Source organism: Osmia lignaria, chromosome 11 (assembly GCF_051020975.1).
Source record: "Osmia lignaria lignaria isolate PbOS001 chromosome 11, iyOsmLign1, whole genome shotgun sequence".
NCBI lineage: Eukaryota > Metazoa > Arthropoda > Insecta > Hymenoptera > Megachilidae > Osmia > Osmia lignaria.
Window position 1 is genome coordinate 2,864,505 of NC_135042.1, and position 23,598 is coordinate 2,888,102.

The window sequence follows — 23,598 nt, forward strand, 5'->3', positions numbered from 1 at the left end:
ATTTGCTTATTCTGTGTATAAGGGAACATCATCCCAATGCGAATTTTTTTTTAGTCCATATAATAAAAATTCTATCGTGTTTGGTTTTATTTTAATCAGTAAATCCTGACAATTACATTGGTAAAAGTTTCATTTAGCAAAAATAACAAATAAAAAAGTTGTATTGTCAAATTATTATTGTCTCATTCTTTTTATATTAATAAAAGAGCAGATATGTAATAATAGTATATCGTTATGAAACAAATGATAACATATCTTTAAAATCTCACTTGAAAATTATATCCACTGAAATTATTTTAAAGAAGAAAATGTAATTTTGAATATAATGGTCTCATATTTTTGTATTGGTAATTCATATACAAAAGAGCAAACAATAATGAATAAATAACAAAATAATTCCAAAAGTTTACTAACAAATGTTACTTATTTAACAACAACAAAAGTAAACATGTGTCTACACAAAATATGAATTAACCAAATTCAATTGAAATAATATCACTTTACAATTGTAACATTAAATTGTTCCATATACGTAACAGATATCTTTGTAGTAATTTAAGATAATAATTTCCAGCTGTGAATTGCTAGTAAAAGATCTGGGTTACATTGTATTTACACTTTCAGTATGGAGGAATAGATAGCCTTGAATTATACGCGGTTCAAAATGGATAAGTGAAACGTTTCTCAGGATATTACAGCACGAACAATTAATTAGTACCATTTAGAGACATGTACGTAACAGAATAGATGCGTCGGAAAATAGAAACAAAATAAGTATACGTATTCATCATCAAAAAACAGAGATATCTAAAAAATGAATTAAAATGTCAGTAAATTACTGTTCACTGCTAGGTTATCCCTAAACTGCAAATATTTATGTAAAAATATTTTTTCACATTTTCTTCTAAATATTATGATGCAAATTATACACATTTTATATTGTTTAAACATCTTGTTTACATCAGTATATCTAATACACATTTGTAAGTTGTTAAAAAATTAATGTTTTCGAAATATGAAAGACTTAACACGATTTAGTGAAGTAAAATTATCCTAGAATACCGCTTATGCTAGATCAATTTGAAGTTTAACCCTCGGACGACGGACCAGGGAGAAAGCCCCATTTTAATTTAATTTTGTATTTCATATTATTTTCATTTTCTAAGTTTGACACTGTACTTTCAAAATTAAGTATTTAAGTTTAGATTTAGTTAATATGTTTTGTAAATTTGGGTCCCGATTAATCCAGACTCTCCTGTTTGAAAGTTAAAGTTTGATGAAAATATTTACACAAATTTGGCGTTACTGTGACTGTTACAAAATGTCTGGTTATTAGTTGCAGCGAATAGTAAACAACATGAAATTCGTCTACTGTTACTTTAGAGATTTTAATCGGTATACTTTGCAACGAAGGCTACCGATAATTTAATATATCGGATAGAAGAAGTTCAGCTAACAAATGCACAATATTACATTAATTTGACAAATATCCATCACAAGATATGAACCCTTTAAAATGAACCGTATGGACAAATCAAATAAGCAAGCATGATGAAATTTGAGGTCGTTACAAAATTTGCAGCAGTTATAACTTATGTAAGTGGTATTTTGCTACAATGTTATACTTCAAAAAATGACAATTTCTTCTCAAACCGATAGTTTATGTACTATACTATATTTCAGTCTAATTGTAACGTATACATGTGTACATATATTAGGATAAAATTTAATTTAATATCACACAAAACAAGTATGTAATATTGTTGATTATCGATATTCTATCAGTACTTAACGATACATCAACGTCATTAAAACATCGTTAATCCTGCAAATGTAGGTAAACTTTTTTTATACTTCGTCGGCAAAATAGGTCGTTTGACATTTTACAGTTTTCGGAATTTACAAAATCTAAAAGAAAATTGGCATAGTTGTCGAAATTGCAACTGTATTATACAATCGTTCGTTACATCAAAATTGTGAAACTTTTAGGTTTATAAAAACGCAAATTCGAGAGAAAGGCTTTCATTCGTGCCGTTAACGACCCAGATTACTTACAAAAGGTCAAGACTAATGTAAGTGACTGAAGTGGAACATAACCGTCAATGTAACTAGGATTTTTTCTGAAATGGGCCAGTGTCCGTTGCTCAAGATTTTGCACTTTCCATAGAATTTTACGAGAAAAACTTAGAATTTTGAAATTATGGTGTTTCAGAATTTTAGAACCTTTAAATTTTTTAATTATAGAACTTCAGAACTTTGAAATTTGGAAATTTTAAAACCTTAAAATCTTTCAATTTTAGAATTCTACAATTTCAGAATTTTGAAATCTAGTAATTTTGAAACTTTAGAATCTCGAAATCTTTCAATTTCGGAACTTTATAATTTAAGAATCGTAAAATCTCACAATTTAGGGATTATAGAACACGAAAATTTTACAATTATGGAATTCCAAAACCTTAAAATTTCAGTTTTTCAAATTTTAGAACTGCAGAATGTTAGAATTTAAGAATTCTGAGAGAATCCGTCTAAATTTGGGGGTGGGGGGATTCGCCCCTGGTCCTACCTAGTTACACGATTAAATATAACGGTTAAATTAACTTGAAACCTAATTTAACTTAATTTTATTATTCAAATATACTTTTTTTTGTTTGATTTTCATATTAAAATACATAGATTTGAATAACAAAATTGCGAGTTATATTTTCCTTCAGTTGTTCCCATTCTATTTAACGATATCTAAACAATATTATCGATGAATCGACAACGTCATCCCTAGCAGCTCGTGCACCTCGATACATAATAAAAATAGTTTTTGCTACAACATGTTGAAGAAACAGGATAAAGTTATCTGAAAATTATATCTTCCCGGTGGTTAGAGAAAATTAAAGCGTAATGAGCTAAATGAGGCGTAAGCAGTGAAATGTTGTACAGCAAAAACGCACTGGCACGTGTATGCTTCAAAAACACGTGGTTCGCCGGCGCATGAAACAAGTTCACGACCACCTTTCTTTACACGATCCACGAAAGATACATTCCAATGAGCACTGTTAATCGTAACACGTTTCAATTATTGAAGAATGTGCACTTTGAGCACCAGTTAACACGGCAAAATCAATCTTCATTCTCGCAGAAAACTTCGCGAACTTTATATTGAAAATGGAACGAGATTCGTGTCATTGCACTTGCGTCGTAAACTAAACGTATTAATGAAAAGCACTTTAGGTTAGAGGCAAAGCGTGTTACGAGAATATCGGCCGTGCGTCGGCAATAATAAAAATGATTAATAGCACAATAATACGAGAGTACTTAAGCGTCCACTTAATAAAGGAGAGCAACGTTCATTGGTTCAAAATAAAGTAGGTCGCACGAAAGATACCAGGTGCGTATACAAGAAAGACAGCAGGAACACGTGTCACGTGAAACGCACGCTTTGTTGAAATTCGCGATTCCTTGGTTAGCAAAATCCAGAAATACAACGAACAAGTAATTTTCTGAATAAATATTAATTGAAAAAAGAAAGAAAGTGGCGGTTATAACGAGAAGTCGAGCTGCTTGGATGGCGTGCGTCTACCAAACGAACGGAGACAACAAAAGTGAAAAAAGGGAAAGAGCAAGGAAGAAAAAAGAGAATGTAAGGTATTTCCTTTGTATGACGCTTACCTCGTGTGGCCGGGGATGCTGATGGTTGCAGTGGCGATGCTCGAACATTCCACACACAAAATCAACACCACACAACACCACGATCACAATGAACAACGACATAACGGTGACGCATTGCATCTTCAACCGCACTCGAGCCGCCATCACGGACGACGTTCTAGCTCGCAGAACACGACACATACTGAGCGCGCGTGACGGCGACGCCGCGCATTTATATAAGCGTCACGACCATGACATCCAGCGCCACACCACTCACGTTCGATACTTCGAGCGCGGCAGACGCTCTCTGTTGTCGCCGCGATAACTCCCTTGGGAGTAACCTGCAAAGAAACCGAAGGGTTACTATTACAAATAAAATCGAACTCTATATTTTATACATTGCTTTTTAACATACAATAAACTAATTTTCTCAAGCTTTTCATTGTAGGCAATATATTATTATTTTAAGGTGTGAAATATACTGGCAAAGTTTGTATGTAAGTTTGTAGAACGCCCTATATGCAGGGTGTTCACTAATGCTACGCATGAGTTATCTGTGTTACGTGTAAAACACAATGTCGATAATGAACGTTTCGAAAATACCTTCGAGGGGCGCGCGCAACATTCGAAGCACTACTGTTGGTAAAATTTTGCTCAATTATACAGAAACATCAAAAGTAATGACTGTGCAAAATTATAGCGCACCCCTATGTATCTAAAATCAGGAAGTTTATATTCAGAATTTTTGTAATATACAAGGTACTATAGCTTTAAAACGGTTAAAGATGGAATAGAATTTTATTAGATAAAAGTGATTAATATTAAATAGAGTATCATATGATGCGGGCAAAGGCTTTTGAAAAATTTCAAACTAACAGTTCACAAGGTATTCCAAATTAAGATATTTTTTTGTTCAACGATTTGTAATATCTCACAAATTATCTTTTTCTTACATTGTATTTTAATACTTTTTTTATATAAAATAAAGAATGCAACATCATATTTTTAAAAAAGAAAATATTTGCATTTTTGTTACGGAACTGAATTTTTCACATATGTCATTTCTTTGTAAATTTTCTACGTAAAAAAGTATGAAGGTACAATATCAAATATATCAACAATTTGTGAGATATTTCAAATTTTTTCATTAAACATTTCACTTTTAACTTATTGCACTCTAGGTGCTATAGCTTGGTCCAATTACGTGGAATAATTTGAACACATATTTAACTGATTGAATTGTATAAAATAAATCATAATAAAATGGTAAAAAAATGTTATATTTACTAAATCAATTGTTATGGATCGAGACTCTCCTAGTTACGTCCTATTTTTTCATTGTAGCAGACGGAACCGTTGACGAGAATTTCAACATAACAAAATTTTATAGCATTGAAATTTGAGACGCAATCACTTCACCTCACACACGATAAAATAATTAAAAAAAAAAGAGACAACCGACTTCGAAAGTGTAAAATAACTTATACATACTTCATTTCTACAACAAAATGCATTAAAAAGTATGAAATAATTTCTATTTCCTAATGAAATAACTTCTATTTCATTTATACAAATACCCAACAGTTATTAACAAAACCTTTTTATTCGTTAAATAGTACCCTAAATACATTTCAACCTTTTCGGAGGCGACACAAAATTAGATCTTTTCTTCTACTAGAATGTAGACGCGTAGCCGAAAGACAGATTATTCCAACGGTTTCTGCAATAATTGTAAACGCGTAGTCGCGAGACAATCTATCAGGCGATTCCATTTCGTGATCTTTCGAGAATAATAAACGCGTAGTCGCGTGACAATGTAACATGCGATTCCAACGGTTTTTGCAAGACGTTTAGTGATCATTCGAGAGCAGAAAAAAAAAAAATACATACTGATCGAATTGAGTAACCTCCTCCTTTTCGAAGTCGGTTAAAAAAGAAGATCGCCATAACGTGGAGGAACAACCATTTTATAAAACCGTGACGGCACGCGGGCGTCAGTCCTCCTCGTTCATTGCAAGACACATTAAATTTCAATACACCATTTTTTATACGAAGTAACCAGACTCTTTTGATTTCCCGCGACCCAGTCTTGGCCTCCTACAAGAACGATCCTAGTTCAGGCGTCGGCAACCTATGACAAATGGATTAACTACATGTACATCAGAAGCTGCCATCTTCTGATACAATCGTTACAATTATAAATGTTCTCAGCCGTACCTATAACGTTCCGTATTTTTTCTTATGACTTGTTAATTACCAAGTTCTCCATACCGCAATCGAATCGTTATTGGCAGCATCGTTTATTTGGGTATTTTTAATTTTGCGTCGCCTCCGAAAAGGTTGAAATGTATTTAGTATACTATTTAATGAGTAAATAGGTTTTATTAATAGCTGTTGGGTATTTGTATAAATGAAATAGAAATTTTCATACTTTTTAGTGCATTTTGTTGTAGAAATGAAGTATAAGTTATTTTACACCTTTTAGCGCATTTTGAAGTTGGTTGTATTTTTTGTTAAAAATTATTTTATTTCACACTTTTTAATGGGTCAATCAGTATTTGTAGGATGCCGTAAGATGATTTACCGTTCTTATTGGTTAATTGCAATACCGATAGTTATTAACGATAATAAGTTCCATACATTTTTGCAAGTGGGATCATCGTGGAAACATCTCCTAGTAGCTTTCATCGCGATCGGTATATGCCTTGCAGAGTAACACCAATGAATAGGGTATTTTGCTATAACAATAGTCAGTAACAATAAGAAGTTATATAAATTTTTGCAAATGGGATCATCGTGGAAAGATCTACGAGATGTGAAAGGTTTCATCGCGATCGGTGCGTTCCTTGCAGAGTAACGCTAAAGAATAGGATTTTGCAATAACAATAGTTATTATACATATGTATATGTATGTATGTACAGTAAAACCTGGATAAATGCAACGAAAGAATGCTTGGATAAATGCAACATCGCTATCCCCTCCACTTGGGGGGATGCCCCTAGGCGAACCGAGCCGCTCGACGAGGAAACCGTGTAATAAGATCCGACCGTAATATCGGTGTGACTAATACTAATTGAACGATAAAACTTTTTTATTTTTAACTTTTTCTTAATGAAACTTTTACTAACGCATTTGTGAGATTTTTCCGATTAAAATGACACCAAACATGATATAGTTTGAATTATATGTATAAACAATAGTAATAGAATAAACAACATAGAATTGACACCACGACTGAATATAAATGATGTTGGCTGAATACAAAAGATGTGTACGGACACAGAATCGGCATGTTGGCTACAAAGAAAACATGTGTACGGATTCAGAATCGACACCTCGCTTGGATAAATGAAACATTAAATGCCCAGAATCGACTCCTCGCTTGGATAAATGCAACATTAAATGCCCAGAATCGACACCTTGCCTGGATAAATGAAACCTTTGAAACCAGAGCCGACACCGCGACCAGTTTTGATTTCGATCTCTGTTGCTTTTCGCCAACCTTTAACATCAATTTTAGCAAGTAATTATAAGTGAAACTATATCGTATTTGGTACCATTTGAATCAGAAAAATTTCACCAATGCGTTAGTAAAAGTTTTAATAATAAAAAGTCAAAAATAAAAAAGTTTTATAGTTGAATTAGTATTAGTCACACCGATACGTTTCGGCTCTTTCCTTTCATCATCGGACCTCTCTCTTTCCGCCACTGTCTGTCCCTTTCTACGTTCACGCTTGGCTGGTCGTCGCGTGTAACCCGAGATTCGACACCTCGCTTGGATAAATGCAACCACTGGGTCCCAATCTTGGTTGCATTTATCCAGGTTTTACTGTATACTGATTTTCGGTCGACGCGCGACGCGACATGTGTACAGAAACAGTAGAGAATCGGCGACTGCATGCTGACCCATACACTGCCAGAGACACGTAGGCATACGTAGAATTCAATGTAGTAGTAACAATAGTTTTTCACGAATATCTCGGAAACTAAATGATAAAATTGTTCAAAATCATGGGCCCGACAACATATTAAAGGGTCATTGAAATCATCCGATGCTGAGATTAGAAACTTCCTGTTTTTTGCAATAATAATCCTTAGCAATGAAAAAATGAAAAATTTTTGTTTAACAGGACCAATACATACTCTACAAGATGCAAAAGATTTTGTTCCGATTGGTCCATCCATCTCGGAGTGATCGGTGAACACACATAGAAAAAAAATATATATAACTGATCGAATTGAGTAACCTCCTAACCAGCTGCGTTGCAAGTCTCATTGTCAGCCGCGCAGTTAAAACGCATTTTGAAATTTTGCGTGCTTTTATTTATGAGCCTTTTCTAAGAACCTCCCAGACGACACATAAAACAAGTAAGAACAAATTGTTTGCATGGAGAATAGCCGTAAAAATAATTTCAATTTAACTTGTTTTATTTAATTATTATTCTCAGTTTTTCAATGTACAGGTACAGAAGTAATACGTGTTAAAAAGAAATAAAATGTTGAGTGCCATGTACAAAGTACGTACTTATGTTTTTTTTGTAACTATATTTTATACGTATGTACATACATATTTTATTAAGTATTTAACATCCCCCCATAACATATTTTTTTTTCTTACAATTAAATAGAAATGCAAGATATCTGAGTGTAAGTTTATAAATGTCTATGCAAGATATCTGAGTGTAAGTTTATAAAGGCTATCGATGCTGACCCCATTCGATATTAGTACTTCTCGATACCTCCTTAGTATCGATATAGGAATACTTGATATCGAAATAAAAGTATCGAGCATTCGCTCGTATTTACTTGTATCGATTAATTCTTATTTCTGCGCGTGTCCTTTAGTTCGATCTAAAGAGACTTGAGATAACCTTCGGTTTATTAGGGGTAAAAGATGTCGTGTCTCTGTTGCGTAGAAGGCTGTGTAAATAGCTTTATTTCATTTTATTTGTATAACTCTGTAAATACACATACATTATTTATTTGTAAAAATACGAAACAAAATTCATAACAATTATACTGAATCAAAGAAGTCAGAATACCGCAAGAATAAGTTTTTTGTGGGTAAAGGATTTTCGGAAATTTCAAAATCAACTATTTGTTTAAATAGAGCCAGGGGCGTCATGTTAACCTTTTCCTAAGCACTGGGCCATGTCACCCCTTCCTTCTTTTTATTGAATAAAATATGTATACCTAATGATAATAATGATAGTAATACAAGGCTAAATTTCAACGCGATTTTCTAGAACTAATTTAACGAGAATTAAAAGTTTAACATACGTGGCGTTTCGCATTTATATTCAGGTATATTTCAATTAATAATCAGAATTTTCATAAGAATTTTTATTATTGATAGTTTATAGAGTAGATGTAGAGGAGACGCAAGCCTCCCTAGTGCATTTATGATGTCTGTTTCCTTTATTCAAAATTAAAAATTCATAGGTAAAGCAAGCAATAAAATTTTGTAGTAGCTATCTGTGATACTCCCGAAAACGGACAAAGAGTCTATGTTGTGTAAGAATGGGCGAATAACGGTTTCACAGGATGTAGAGAATTACGCACAAACGCAAATGAAACAATTGAGAATTTATTGAACGAACTAAACTGACGGTCCCAAAAATGTCCTCTAATGTCACGACCCTCGAAGGACGATCCCACGCTTAGGACCCCCAAAGGTGACGACAGGCGACGTTGTCCAGCAGCCTGTATATTGCGTTTTCTTATAGTTGACAAAAGACGTAATTTTGTAGCGTGGTACAGAGAATTATATCGGTGGCGCAGGTAAACAGACATCTATGGAGCAGGGGCTCCTATTTTCAACTACAGTGAAAACTGGATAAATGTTTTCATAAGTCTATTTCATAAATGATACATTTTAATCCCTATCACTAGGGGGATCCTCCTTCAACCAGTGAAGCGAAGTGTAGAAACGTAGTGGCTTTCTTTAAGAAACCAAAATAGGTATTAATGGCAGCTTTAAAAAATTTACTCGTATTCTCGCAAGTCAGCGGTAGTACATACATTTATCGAATAGGGATAGCTAACGAAACCTCCTATCTCATAAGCGTTTCAGTTTCTGATCGTTTACGAAACAGTGGAAGCGTCCTGTTTGAGAATTAACTATCTCCTATTCGATAAATGTATTCAGCACCTCGAATCCGTCGTACTTTGTGTAGAAAAGATGTTTTATTATAAAACTGCAAATGGTATATGTATCTGTTCTGTCCTTCAGCCAGCGATTGACTTTCGGCTCTTAATTGATCTCGCCCTTATCGATCGTTCTCGGAAATCGTTCGTCGTCGGCCGGGCCGGTATTTATTAATAAGAACATAGAAAAGGATAACAAAGAGAGAAAGACTGGCAAGCACAACATTTAACCCAATATTATGCTACTAAATGTTGACCGATTTATATCGTGTTTAGCTTCATTTTAATCAGAAAAATCTCCCCCACATGATAATGAAATTTGTATTAACAAAAAGTATAAAGTAAAAAACTTTATTCTGTGCATTAGTATGGTCACACTGACAGGAGGCATTTAAACGAAGGCAGTAAAGAGGGCAGAAGTCCCGGCTTCAGTCCCTCTTTCATCTTTAGCTACTGACTCTTTCTACGTTCGACGGCGTGAGCAAACTACAACCAAAATTCGAAAAACGATTCTCCTATTATTCCATAACTATCGCGGAGCGGACCGACAATAGTTACATTTATCGAGTTTTCACTGTACATACAGTTACTCACAGTGAAAATCGTCCACCCGCAACGGGGCGTATATTAGTCTAAATAAAACAATAAATACAAATAAAATACAATGATTGCGCATATTAAATTATTCTACATAAATAACTACATAATATACTCGAAAAGCAAAAGATTCTGTTGAATAATAATCGAGATATAACATTGAGATATCAGCAAAACAAATTTAATATGTTACTGTTCAAGTCGTGAATGACGGCAATAAAATTATTTTTGCGAATATCTGGAAAACGAAGGCCGAGCGGCGGTAACATGTATAGGGAAAAGTTGTTCGGAATAGTGACCTTGACAACATATTTCGAGGTCATCAAAATCAGTGAGGTAGTCAATCATCTGCATAATTATCGAGTCAAGTAGCAAGATCTTGGTGGCCAGTTGACAACCGCATTTCTCGATATATGTAATGATATCGTTGAATTTCACGACGCATACGATGATCAGTAAGGCTTCACAGTTCTTGGAGTTAACTGAATCTTGTAAGGATGAAGACCTAAGTCTCTATGCAAAATTCGCCATACAGAAGTCAGAGAAATGTCTAATCGTTGAGAACGTCGTGAAATCGATAAAATTTGGATTCTCAGTAACACACTTTTCCTTACAGCCTCAATATTTTCTTTTAACTTCTTGCGCACTACGTTGATGTGTCAGAATGTGTTGATCAACAACAACTGGAATCAGTGGCTTCGAATTTTTGTACCAAACGACGAATTGTGAGAGTTCTGTTGGTCGATTATGTTGACCATAATGTAGCAGTTGAGAAAACAAACGGTGTTTCTCGTCTCGGGATAGTCTGTTAGACTCGTCAGTGAGGCTGACAACAGACGACCCCTGCCCCAGACACCTATCATACCGCGGTTCGAAACTTGTATACAGGGTGTCCCAGAACTGGGGTAGGAACGGAAGAGGGATGATTGGTGAGGTCATTCTAAATAACTTTTTCCTTTGCCAAAATGTTGGTTAAGGCTTCGTTTTCGAGTTATTAACGAAAAACACTGGCCAATCAGAGCGCGCCGTTAGCGCGGGCCGAACCACGAGAGTGTTGGGTATGTTCCGCGCGGTCGTGATCAAGTGCCTCGGCACTACGTCGGGATGATGGGATTCGTTGAGTAGAAGTTGCATCGGATAATGAATAAAAAAAAGAAAAGAATAATTGTAAAGAATTATTGATTACTCATGAACAACGAATCCTATTACACCGACGTGGTGCCGATGCATTTGATCACGACCGTGCGGAACATACCCAACACTCTCGTGGTTCGGCCCGCGCTAACGACGCGCTCTGATTGGCCAGTGTTTTTCGATAATAACTCGAAAACGAAGCCTTAACCAACATTTTGGCAAAGGAAAAAGTTGTTTAGAATGACCTCACCAATCATCCCTCTTCCGTTCCTACCCCAGTTCTGAGACACCCTGTATATTCGAGCCGCATGCCGGGCGAGCGCTTGTGAGAGCACGGTTCCTCTCGCCGCCACCTAACGCTCCCGGCCCGAACTCAAGACGTCCGGGGAGACGAAACCCCCTCCACTAAACACGATTACGACAATAAATTGAACGAAGTGCACAAAATGTTTCTCGAATTGAACAAGAAGTTTGATAATAAATTTTAATAATTTCAGCGCGTTGAGCATCGTGAGTATCTATTCACAATGACTTGCCAAGCACTACTGAGTACAAATATCATGTGACTCTGACAATTGAATAACAAACATGGCGGCTGTGACAATTGAAAGATCTATCGCTCTTATTGAAAGATCTTATATTTCAAAAACTAACAATCTAGGAGAAAATCTAATCATATCACACGATAGAGAAACATTTTTGCTAAGTATAACATTACAGTAATGTGTACAAATTAGGTTTCTACTTCAAGATTTAAGCCTGATAATTTAGCATAGAAGGAAGGAACATAATCGCAAAACGTACACTGACGATGAGTTGCATCGGACTTGTCGCAGTGAAGTTGGCTAGACATTCTCAAATGACTTGAGATTTTTTGAGAAGCTATAAAAATTAATGTACTAAGATATGTACTTTTGCTATTTTAAAAAATGACAGTTTGTCGAAATCGTGATAAAAAACAGTGAACGGTAATTTTTCAACTTTTTTATGCGAGTCTATAATGACAATGTAAAATATGTCTTTCGTAGATCCAAATAAGTTATGTGTATGCGGAAAATTTCATCGAGAACGGGCAATGCACTTAGAAGTTACAATTAAAATTTTCGAAAACCGCGATTTTTCATCTAACGAGAACATAACTAGTCACGTCCGTAACTGCATTGACCCTGACACATGTTTCACCTCTACCAAGTACTTTCTCCTTTGAAAACGTATGAAAACCAGTGGTGTCCCTGCCGTACTTTATAACCAGTATCATCGCAGTGGAGTTCTACCAGCCATTCTAATTTTTATAAGCCTCTAGATTATTAATAACATAAAACATACTGTAACCAGCAAAAGCGTTATAAAAATTGGTTCTACAACAATGTAAAATTTTAATAAACAACAACAATCTTAACAAACACTTTCTGATCAATTTCTTGGATTTATGGTAATTTCTAATGAATTATGGTATTGCGCTGTGCCTTATTTAACCCTTTCACGGTTCAGTAAAATTTTGAAATTCCGTCAAGAATGTTCTAATTTTTTAATGATTTCAATTGGTTACGTTTGTCCTAAAAATAACAGAAAATTATGTTTTACCTGTATTTTGACGTTATTTTTCGCTTGAAGTCAAAAAGGAAATTATAATGACTTCGAAAACAATTTTTGAACTAAGGGGGTAGTATAAGCCGTGTCCGTACAACGTACAAAGAGAACAGCGATATATGATAGTTAAAAGTCTTGGATATAAATAAAAAAGAATCACTGATGTATTTTGAAGAAAAATTCAAAAAACGTTTCTCCTAAAAGTTGTTCATCAGACATAAGATGAAAGAAGAACATGTGCGTTAATTTTAAAGATTTGATCTTTCAAAGGGTTTATCTTGAAAATACAATTTAAGGGGGGAGGGTCAAGTAAAATGAAAAATTTGCACCTTTTTTTTTGTTTTGGTTAGAAAATTAATTTACTATCTGAAGAATGTGCTCTGACCGTTTCAAATAGAAATACGAAGTCTAACAAGGGAAACTACCCAAGTGTTACACTCACTTATTAATGAAACTTTGCCAGCTTGTAGAGCTCGTCGAGCTGAACACGCCTATACCCCCTTTTGGGGGCAGACGGCTAATTGTTTAAAAGATATTAACAATTACAGTTAGTTACTCCTTACATTCTGAAGTATGATAAACTCACACATACAACTCGCAATCTGGAGATCCACGGTTCAAATCTTTGGTTCCCAACATTTATTTTTTATTTTTAATGATAAAAATAAATCTCTTTTTGAATAACTATTACATAAAAATTATCATAAAAAAAAAAAAAATTGTTGGGAACCAAGGATTTGAACCGAGTACCTTTAGATTGCGAGTCATAGATCCGCTCCGTGGTTAAACACATGACGAAAGTTTTAACGCTAACGCTTTGGCGTCTGGCCCCTAAGCATCTAAACTGCGGCTCAAAAATTATTGAAAGTGTTGCATATTTCGCTGCTGGCATGTTTAATGAAGGTTACATCTTCATTTTACAAGTTATGAACGATTTACAAATCGGGCTGCAGTGTAAGCAGTTTGCTAATACGTATGACGTACATCGTATTAGCAGTCAGGAGCGCCGCAGCCGAGAGAGGACAAAAGAGGCAAGAACTGCTCGAAAAGAGAAACAGCAGGCTTTGCTGAGCGAATTTCGAGAAGAAGAGGGTTTACTGTACAGCCCTGGCATCGCTGATTAACTTCACATAAGCTGTAAGTTTCGTAAAAGACTATTTTTCCTTCCGCAAACTTTAAATGCGTTTATCTCAAAACACAAAATTTTACGCGCCGTGCAATGTAGCTCAGGCATTTCTCAACCGATTATTTTTGGCACGAATATTCCTTAATATATTCTCCTGTGCATTAACCTAAAGGCTTTTTTTTAAATTGAAACAAACAATGTTTATAACCATTTCTATATAAAAAAATGTGGTGATTTTTCTTCAAAGTGGCGCAGAATTTTTAATTTTTGAAATTTTTTTTTACATTTAGGTTCATGCAAAGTGTATTATCATATTTTAACGAAAAACTTTTGGGTTTTTGATTTCAGATAATTACAGCGACCTGTAGGCTGCACAGCGCATTCTCGACACCAACTTCAACCAACTCCTTCATTTATAAACATTTTTATAATCCTAAAATTTATATATATTCTTTAAATGCTATATAATAACATGCCGTTGATAGTAAATAAAAAAACATTATGCTCTCTTCACAATAAATTCGAAAAAAATTTTTTTTTAATTTTGCTCCCCCCTTAAGAAGCATAGTTACATACATACACAATTCAAACTACTAAATCTTCAAAAGGAAATATTCAAACTAAGGATTTATGGTAATTATTTACAAAACAAACGACCTCATCGATTTCAATGACCTTCAAATATGTTGTCAAGGTCAGCCTTCTGAACAACTTTTCCCTTTACACATACAGTGGTGGCCACAAACTTACAAACGCCATTTAAAACAGAATACCTTGCTTAAAATTGAACCAAATGACTTCAGGTTTCTCGAAAAGTTATACTAATTAGTTTACTAATCGTAACATATGTGCTTTTGTCGTTTTAAATAATTACAATTTGTTGAAATCAGGAAAGAAAATAGTGAAGGGTAATTTTTCAACTTTTTATGTGAGTCTATAATGAAAATTTAAAATATGTCTTTCGTATATTCAAATAAGTTATGTGTGTGCTGAAAATTTCATCAAGATCGATCAACACGTTTAAAAGTTACAATTAATTAAAAGGGTATAGCCGGGTAAGGTAAGCAAAATGGCCCTTGAATCAAATTAAATTCAGAATGCGTCATTCGATAGCATATCAAAAGAAAATATTGTACACCAATTTTCAACCCTTTATCTTAACCAGGGGGGCAGTAAGAGGGGGCAAAAGAAACGCCAGATCTCCTATTTAATAACAACCGAAAATTCTGAAAAAATTCTGATACACTACAAACACGGTAGCGCATATTAGGGAATTTTTTCAGATTTTTTCATTGTAAATCCTAGTTGTAAAAAATGAAAAACCGAACAAACAATCTGAAGAAACGCGATTTGTTATTGAAAACGTAAGAACACTACTTTTATATTACGGCGGTAATAACATATTAGTATAACTATTACTTTTGAATTTTTCCAGATTTTTTGTTGTGGTGCAACGTAGTTAAAAAAATCAAAAACCAATTATTTCGCATGAAAAAGTAACTTCTACTTCGAATTTTATTTCCTGTTTTTTTAGAATATGTATTCTAAATCGATCTGGTGTTTCTTTTGCCCCCCCCCCATGTTATGATAAAGGATTGAAACTTGGTGTACAGTATTTTCTTTCGATATGCTATCGAATAACGCATTCTGAATTTAATTTGGTTCAAGGGCCAGTTTGCTTACTTTACCCGGCTATACCCTTTCCAAAAATCGTGACTTATCATTTAAGAACGTAGTTCCGTATGTTGTTGTTGCTCGGCTTTAGCCTTCGAGATATTTGCAATAGGCAGAATTCAATGTATTCTACTGAAAATTTTTTATTAATATTTCGGAAACTAATCAATAGTCGAAGATTAAAGTTTTATCGTTTTATTTAGGATCGACTCTTCCTCCCCTTCTTCCACCTTAAATTTCAGTCAGCTGGCCAAATAAGCCTTTCGGAGGATACCTCCATTACTTGAAATTATGGATAATACAGATATACAGGGTGAGTCAAATAAAGCGTTACAAACTATTATCTCGGAAACCATAGCAGCTTTTGACCTAATTCTTTTTTTGAATTAAATAGTACAAAATGTCTGATTCGTGTAATATACATAACATTTTGTTAACTTACGTCATCTTTTTTAAATGGAATACAACACTAATTTTTATTTATTTAAATAATTTTTATCAAACTGGATAATATTTATTCAAACCATTATTTGATATTCCTAATAGTTAACGATTTCTGGAAGAGGGAATATTGAAGGAGCGAATACGCAGGGGCGTCGAAGGAGAATTAAAACAGACGTATTTCTTCTTGAAATTCATTTTAGTAAATATTGAAAATGACGACTTTTAGTTGTAAATATTCTTCGTTTCTTAATATTATGACATACATCAGACAGTACTGTGGCATTTATCAATTAACTTAACAATTAAGCATTTTGTATTCGAGTTATCATATCTTCTTTTGTGGTAAGCGAAGTTTTCATTACTTTATGCTTCACATACCCTTACAAGAAAAAGTCGAATGTAAATGCTTGTAAGTCGGTACCTGTAATAATGTTATCCGATACAAAATATTATAAGAGTTATAATATTAAAAAAAGAAGAAATACGTAAGGATTAACAAATAAATGGTTCAATATTTAATAAAATGAATTTTAATACAAAATACGTCTGTTTTAATCCTCCTTCAACACCTGCGCGTAATCGCTCCTGTAATATTACCTCTACCATAAACTGTTAATTATTAGTGATATCAAAAAATGGTTCGAATAAACGTCGTTCAATTTGATAAAAGCTATTTAAATAAATAAAAATTAGTATAGCATTTTATTTTAAAAAGATGATGTCGGTTTAGCCTGATCCCATGGTAGCCACTTTAGAAAACTTTTTTATACACCAATCAGGCACTTTGTATCATTTAATTTAAAAAAAAGTTAGATCTGTAGCTGCTATAGTTTCCAAGATAATAGTTTGTAACAATTTATTTGACTCACCTTGTATAATGAAATATCGTGAACATACTACATAAGTTTTGTTATTAAAAATAAAAATATGTATACACGTGAAAGAAGTTTTCAGCAATTTCAGCGTGACAGTCAGCCTGTGTTTAAAAGTGTATAAAACTTAAAAAAGTAGAAATGTACAGAGCGTCCCACGTGTTAGTAATAAAATACGGGCAGGTACAATAAAATCGCGTGGCAGAACTGTTCAAGCACGTGTATGCAATAATTTCAAGGTTTTGGGGTAAGCGCTGGGCTGTTCCTCACAGTCCTCTTACCAGAAGGCACGCTCGACTTCACCATGGTCGGATCTTTAGGAACACTATTAATGCCCCGTAGCATCGGGTTACTCGCCATTTCCAAACATTTTAATTCCTTTTTCTTAACAATCACTCGTATAAGACCCGATAGCTTCGTGACTTCGAATAACTCTCGTTGGAGATCTGGACTCTGTTTATTCTCACAACCATTCTTTTTGATCACCCGCGGGCTAGTAATAAATCCCTACCATAAATCGTGCGAAAAGGAAATAATTTCTGGTTAATTACCTTCGATGACCTTTAAAAATATAGATGTCGTCGCTAAAGCTGAGTATCCACTTGTATGGAGGACGAGGGGGATCCACTTGTGTCAAACGTCCGCACGGTATCATCATTGTGTATTACTTTGAAGCGTTGTGTATCAAAATTTTATGCGGTGGTACATAAGACCGGGTCGGCTAGTTCTGTTTTTAACCGTCTAGGAAGTGATTTTATATTGTAAAATCAATTTTTTTGTATTTGACAAAATTAGAAATTTGTAAGAAAATTTGTTTATTCAATCCTTGCTCTGTTGTTCCTGGTTCCGTTTGAATGCAGAACTGAGGACTCAATTTGAGTGTTTAACACTAAACAAGTTTCTTTAAAAATAAAAATGGATGATAAAATAATACAATATCAGTTCAAAATATTTGTAAAACCAAGGTCAAGTTAGGGACCAGTGTGGACCCAATCGTGGCCCCCTGCCCCTCTCTGGGATGGTTCAAACCGCCGCGCCGGTACTGTGGAGGTTAAGGAAAGTAACAATTCCAACAATTCTTAGAAAATTCGAAATACATAAACAAACGGTTGAGGCAGGCCATGTGTGTTCTATCAACGCATTTTCCCTTCTTAAGGGAAAATCCTTCAACTTGGGAATGTCGTAAACAAAAGGACATACTGTCCTTGTTCTGACCGTCAACGGAGTTGCGTTGATTCCTTTTAAAGTCAAGTTTTCTTTTAAATACTGATACGTCGTATTACAATAGAATAAAGGTATCGATATATTCAAACATTTGTGTAATTGAAATATTTGTTATGAAATGGAAGAGAATTTTATTGAATAGAGTTCTTAAAATTTTAATTCGAAAAAAAAGAATGCCAACAGCACGCGGAGTTCCCAAGCGGTCACCCATCCAAGTACTATCCGCGCCGAACTTAGCTTGACTGCGGTGATCGGACGAGAACCTGTATAATCCTAAGTCGTATGGCCGTTGGCTGAAATATACATTCTTTTAAATCGAGAAACTGTTAAAAGTCTGAAGAATACACAATGTTATAAAAACATAGACAAATTGCTGTTTAATTCATAAACCAAAATCTGCCAAAGTTACGTAAACAAATGGAAATTACTAATAATTTTACTACTGTCACCGCTATAACACCATAGCTATTAGATATCTAACAGATGGCGTTATAGCGGTGACAACAGTAGTTCTCAATGCTTACGGTCGAACTGTTTGTCGTGTACGTTTTGCAAGTATGTTCCTTCCTTCTATGCCAAGTTATCAGGCTTAAATCTTAAAGTAGAAACCTAATTTTTACCCATTGCTTTAATGTTATACTTAGCAAAAATGTTTTTCTATCGTGTGATATAATTAGATTTTCTCCAAGATTGTTAGTTTTTGAAATATAATAAAAAATATCAGTCGACGTTCGTGCAATTTAGGCGTCTCTTCCACTTCCATTATTATTTAAACATATTTACATGTCTATAATGTAATAACAATTTATATCATTTTATTCGGTACATTCCACACAATTATAACGTGAAAAAAGAACCTGAATATCTGCTATTGTAAAAGCATAAATCAATTCCAAAGTTGAATAATTGCAATTTCTGTTTAACATTGATTATCTCGAAAATTATAAAAGTTAGATGAAAATGGTTTAGAAATTCGGATTCAGCATAAAAAAATCTATAAGAATCACTCATTAAAACTTACAAAATCAGTTAACTATTGCAATTTATCAAACGTTGTTGTAGGTGGACGATTTTCACTGTGAGGTTCATTTCGGACATGTTTCTATTTGCAATATTATATCTCGATTATTATTCAACAGAATCTTTTGCTTTTCGAGTATATTATGTAGTTATTTATGTAGAATAATTTAATATGCGCAATCATTGTATTTTATTTGTATTTATTGTTTTATTTAGACTAATACACGCCCTGTTACGGGTAGACGATTTTCACTGTGAGTGACTGTATATGTTACGAAAACCATGTTTCTCAAGTACCTACCTAATTTATAGCGCGGTAGATTTAGCGCGATAAGCGTACCTAGTGGAATCCGCTTGTTACTTTTTGCTGGTAATATTTAAACAGAGGACAAAGAAACTTCATTACTGAACTCAATTTATTACGAATAATTATCCCTCCGTAAGCAATCTGGATGAGGACCCAAACGAATTCCCATTTTCTCGGACTTTCCTTCAAGTTTTTTATTTTTATTGAAAAAAGTTTTAAATATTTGACTAAACAGACAACTTTGATAGAGACTTTGATAAATATCTCAGAATTTTTCCAAATTCTTTTAAAGTCTGACAATAAGAACTCAAGCCTGGAAATAAAAGAATCAAATTGTCTAACGCGTTTGAAAACATGTGATTGCCTACAGAGGTTTATGACAATTATGATCCCCATTCACTACAATAATTTATTTTAAAATGATAAAGGGAACACTTCAGGAAAAGATTTAATTTATGTATTCTTTAAAAATTCGGATGAAGTTCCGAATACGACCGGTCGCCGATCAAGATGAAATTTTGAGGGGGAGGGGGGAGGGGGGAGGGGACCCCAAATATAAAGTGGTATTTTCGGCTTCCTATTAGTTTCCGAGATATTAATTAAAAACCTTCGTAGAATACATAGAATTTTTCCTATACAGGCGTAACTAACAGAACCATCTTCGCTGTAGTAAGCTGACATCGTCAAGTGTCGAACAGCCGTTGACACAGCGGGGATTCCAACCTGACTATCTATAAGGTATCCTATTCAAAACTTTGAAGATACGACGACCGTCGTAGCGTTGCCGGCCGCTTTCCGGCGGCCGGAAATTTATCTACCCTAACCTAGCCTACGTATAAATCAAATGTGTTTACTTCCTTGAGAATTAGTAATAAAATATAAAACATAACGTAATGTAACTAAAAAAATGGATTTTACATGGAACACCCTATAGAAACGAAAGCCGATATCGCTATGGTGTGTTCGACACTTAACGATGATGGTTGCTACAGCGAAGACGGTAGTGTTAGTTGTGTCTGTACAGGAAAAATTCTATGTATTGTACGAAAGTTTTTAATTAATGTCTCGGAAACTAATAGGAAGCCGAAGATACCACTTTATATTTGGGGTCCCCTCCACCCTCCCCCCTACCCCTCCAAATTTCATCTTGATCGGCGACCGGTCGTATTCGGAACTACAGCCAAAAATTCTTGCTATGCAATCGTGAAGATAAAAGGTGAAAGGATAATTATCGACATCTCGTCTACCCCACCGATTTCGCTCATTTTTTAATATATTGTTGGGATGATGATTCTAAGCAACTTTTTCCTAAACATATAATCGCCGCTCGGCCTTAGTTTTCGAGATGATTGCTAACGAAAGTTACTACTACGCCAATGAATTCTGCGTATACCTACACGTCCGTGGCGGTGTGTGCGTCAGCATGACTACCACTTATCCTCTCTTTTTGTAAGCAGATTGCGGCGGCCGAAACCCAAGGACTATAATGGGTGAACTAGAAGATCGAACTTGACTGATTTCAATGATCTTGAATCTTGGGTCGCGTGTTCGGCCGCCTGATGACGGTCAGAATATTAATCTAACCTAACTTAACCTAACCTAATTCACTAATTAACAAGTACACTGTTGGTTTTTCTCTTTTAAGAAGAGAAAGTTTTTCATTCTTTTACAAAAACCATCGACGTACGTATTAAGTTTCTTTTTCGAGGCACAAGTCAAGAGGGTGCAGCTGTGTCCCTTCTTGGCTTATTTAGACAACGAATAGGACCGATAGAGTCTATGGGTACGTGACGAATTCTTCGTCACTGACCTGTTTGTAGTCTGACTGTTTCTTTCGAGCTGTACGGACGTGTCCTTCCACGTGCTTAAATAAAGGTTTTATTTAAAGTATTTTCTTCTATTTTTATTTTTTGTTTCACCACCTATTTCCAATATACACTAATTTAATTTTGTATTAAATTAGCTTAGGTTAGGTTAAATTAATATTGGATTTTTAAATTCCACCCGTTATGTATACTGCTTGACGGATATTTACCATGCTGCGTTTACAGAAACCAGTCATCCTATACTGACGAACACACCGCCACAGACGTGTAGGTATACGCAGAATTTTCACTGCGATAGTAGCAATGTTCTTTTGCAAATATCTCGAAAACTAAAGCCGAGCGGCGGTTATATATATAAGAAAAAGTTGCTTAAAATCATCATCCCAACAACATATTAAAAAATGAGCGAAATCGGTGAGGTTGATGAGATATCGATAATTACCGGTAAAAGGTATGCTTTAATTAAAAGTAAATTTCGGAGAAAAGTGCATTTAGTACGAATTTATTAAGAATTTTTACATTTTGTCCCCTGTGACATTATAGCAGTACTTCTCAATGCTAGATTCTTTTTTTCCAGTACATTATTTAAAAGAAATAATGTAATACCGATCGATAACATTATGAGTGATTATAATAATCGGATCCCACTGTACTTGCATGAATAACGCTGATTAATAATACATTTTAGCGGTACTAATAGTTGCATTTATTAATCCTCGAACGGCGGACCATGAAAAGAACCACAATTTTAATTTAATTATATATTTGTTGTATATGTGCGAGCACTGGGAGTTGGATTGATGACAATAACGGTTGACGGTTTGTACTACTATCACGCGAAAAGGGATCATGGTAGGAAATAATGATTAAGTTGCATTTTTATTTTAATACGCAATATGCACTGAATGATGTATAAAAACGAGAATATCTTTTATGCTAATTTTTCTGCAGTAGAAGGAAGATTACATTTAAAAATGGATTATTCCGCGAATAAAATGTTACGTGCCAATATCAGCTATACTCGTGTAAAATGCCGAACAAATTCTATTTATATTTATGAGTATAAAATTATTAGTAATTTCCATTTGTTTAGGATTATACAGCCATGACTTAGGATTATACAGGTTCTCGTCCAGATATAATTGAAAAGTCCGAAGGAAAAAATGTCAAGATATAAGGTAACCTACAATGTACCCACAAGAAACAAATACGACGCGCTAAGCGAGTACGACTCGGACATAGATACAGAGCAAGAAGATGCAACCACCACAAAGGACGGGGGAACGACAAACCCAGCCAAGACACCAAACACTAAGCAAGTAAAGAATCCACCACCTTTGGTTATACATGGGGAAATCAATGAACACTGCAAATTCCTAACCAAAATAAAAGATATGTTAAGAAACAAATTTTATATAAGATACAACAAGGGCTACACAGAAGTTTTTACAACATGTAAAACATGTCAATCAGATTATCAACTACTAAAAGACCAGTGGCAAAGTACTAATGTAGGGGAGACCGGGGACAAAAGTAACATTTTTCATGTTTGGCTTTATTACCAGTGAGTGTTAAGAGTGAATTTGAAAAAAGTTATACCTACATGTAGCCCATATATTCGTCTATAAATGCACACTGGTTCAAGTTTCATGTTAGCAATATATGGTCACCAGGACGAAAGTAACACTACGAATAGGGACATAAGGAATTAGATACCAATGCAACACATGTTATACAAAGTTTTATCTTTATTGCAACAATTAATATAGCCTCTGAATAAATTATACATATAATATTATAGGAACTTTGTTAATTTGTTATCAAAACTTATCTCAAAGACAAGTTTTAACTTTTAACAGCTTACATAAAACACGGTTATAAAGTCTAAAAACAACTTATGAAATACCATTATGGCACAGATAAGTCTGCTCACCTTGAGTACAGTCTTCATGAGACCAACCCTTACATTTCATGCACTAAAACGTGTTACTTTCGTC

General features: G+C 34.4%; 1 protein-coding gene and 1 pseudogene across 3 annotated transcripts in view; both read right to left on the reverse strand.

The window, feature by feature from the left end:
* Invadolysin (leishmanolysin-like peptidase, invadolysin) overlaps positions 1 to 23,598 on the reverse strand; it is a 1,079,802-nt gene that overhangs the window by 1,031,185 nt on the left and 25,019 nt on the right. For all 3 annotated transcript variants that reach the window (XM_076690814.1, XM_076690812.1, XM_076690813.1), the window contains exon 2: positions 3,661 to 3,980. In XM_076690814.1, the coding sequence (XP_076546929.1) occupies positions 3,661 to 3,840 (180 nt within the window). In that variant the 5' untranslated portion in view covers positions 3,841 to 3,980. The remainder of the gene's footprint in view (positions 1 to 3,660; positions 3,981 to 23,598) is intronic.
* LOC117610577 (5S ribosomal RNA) lies at positions 18,623 to 18,742 on the reverse strand (annotated as a pseudogene).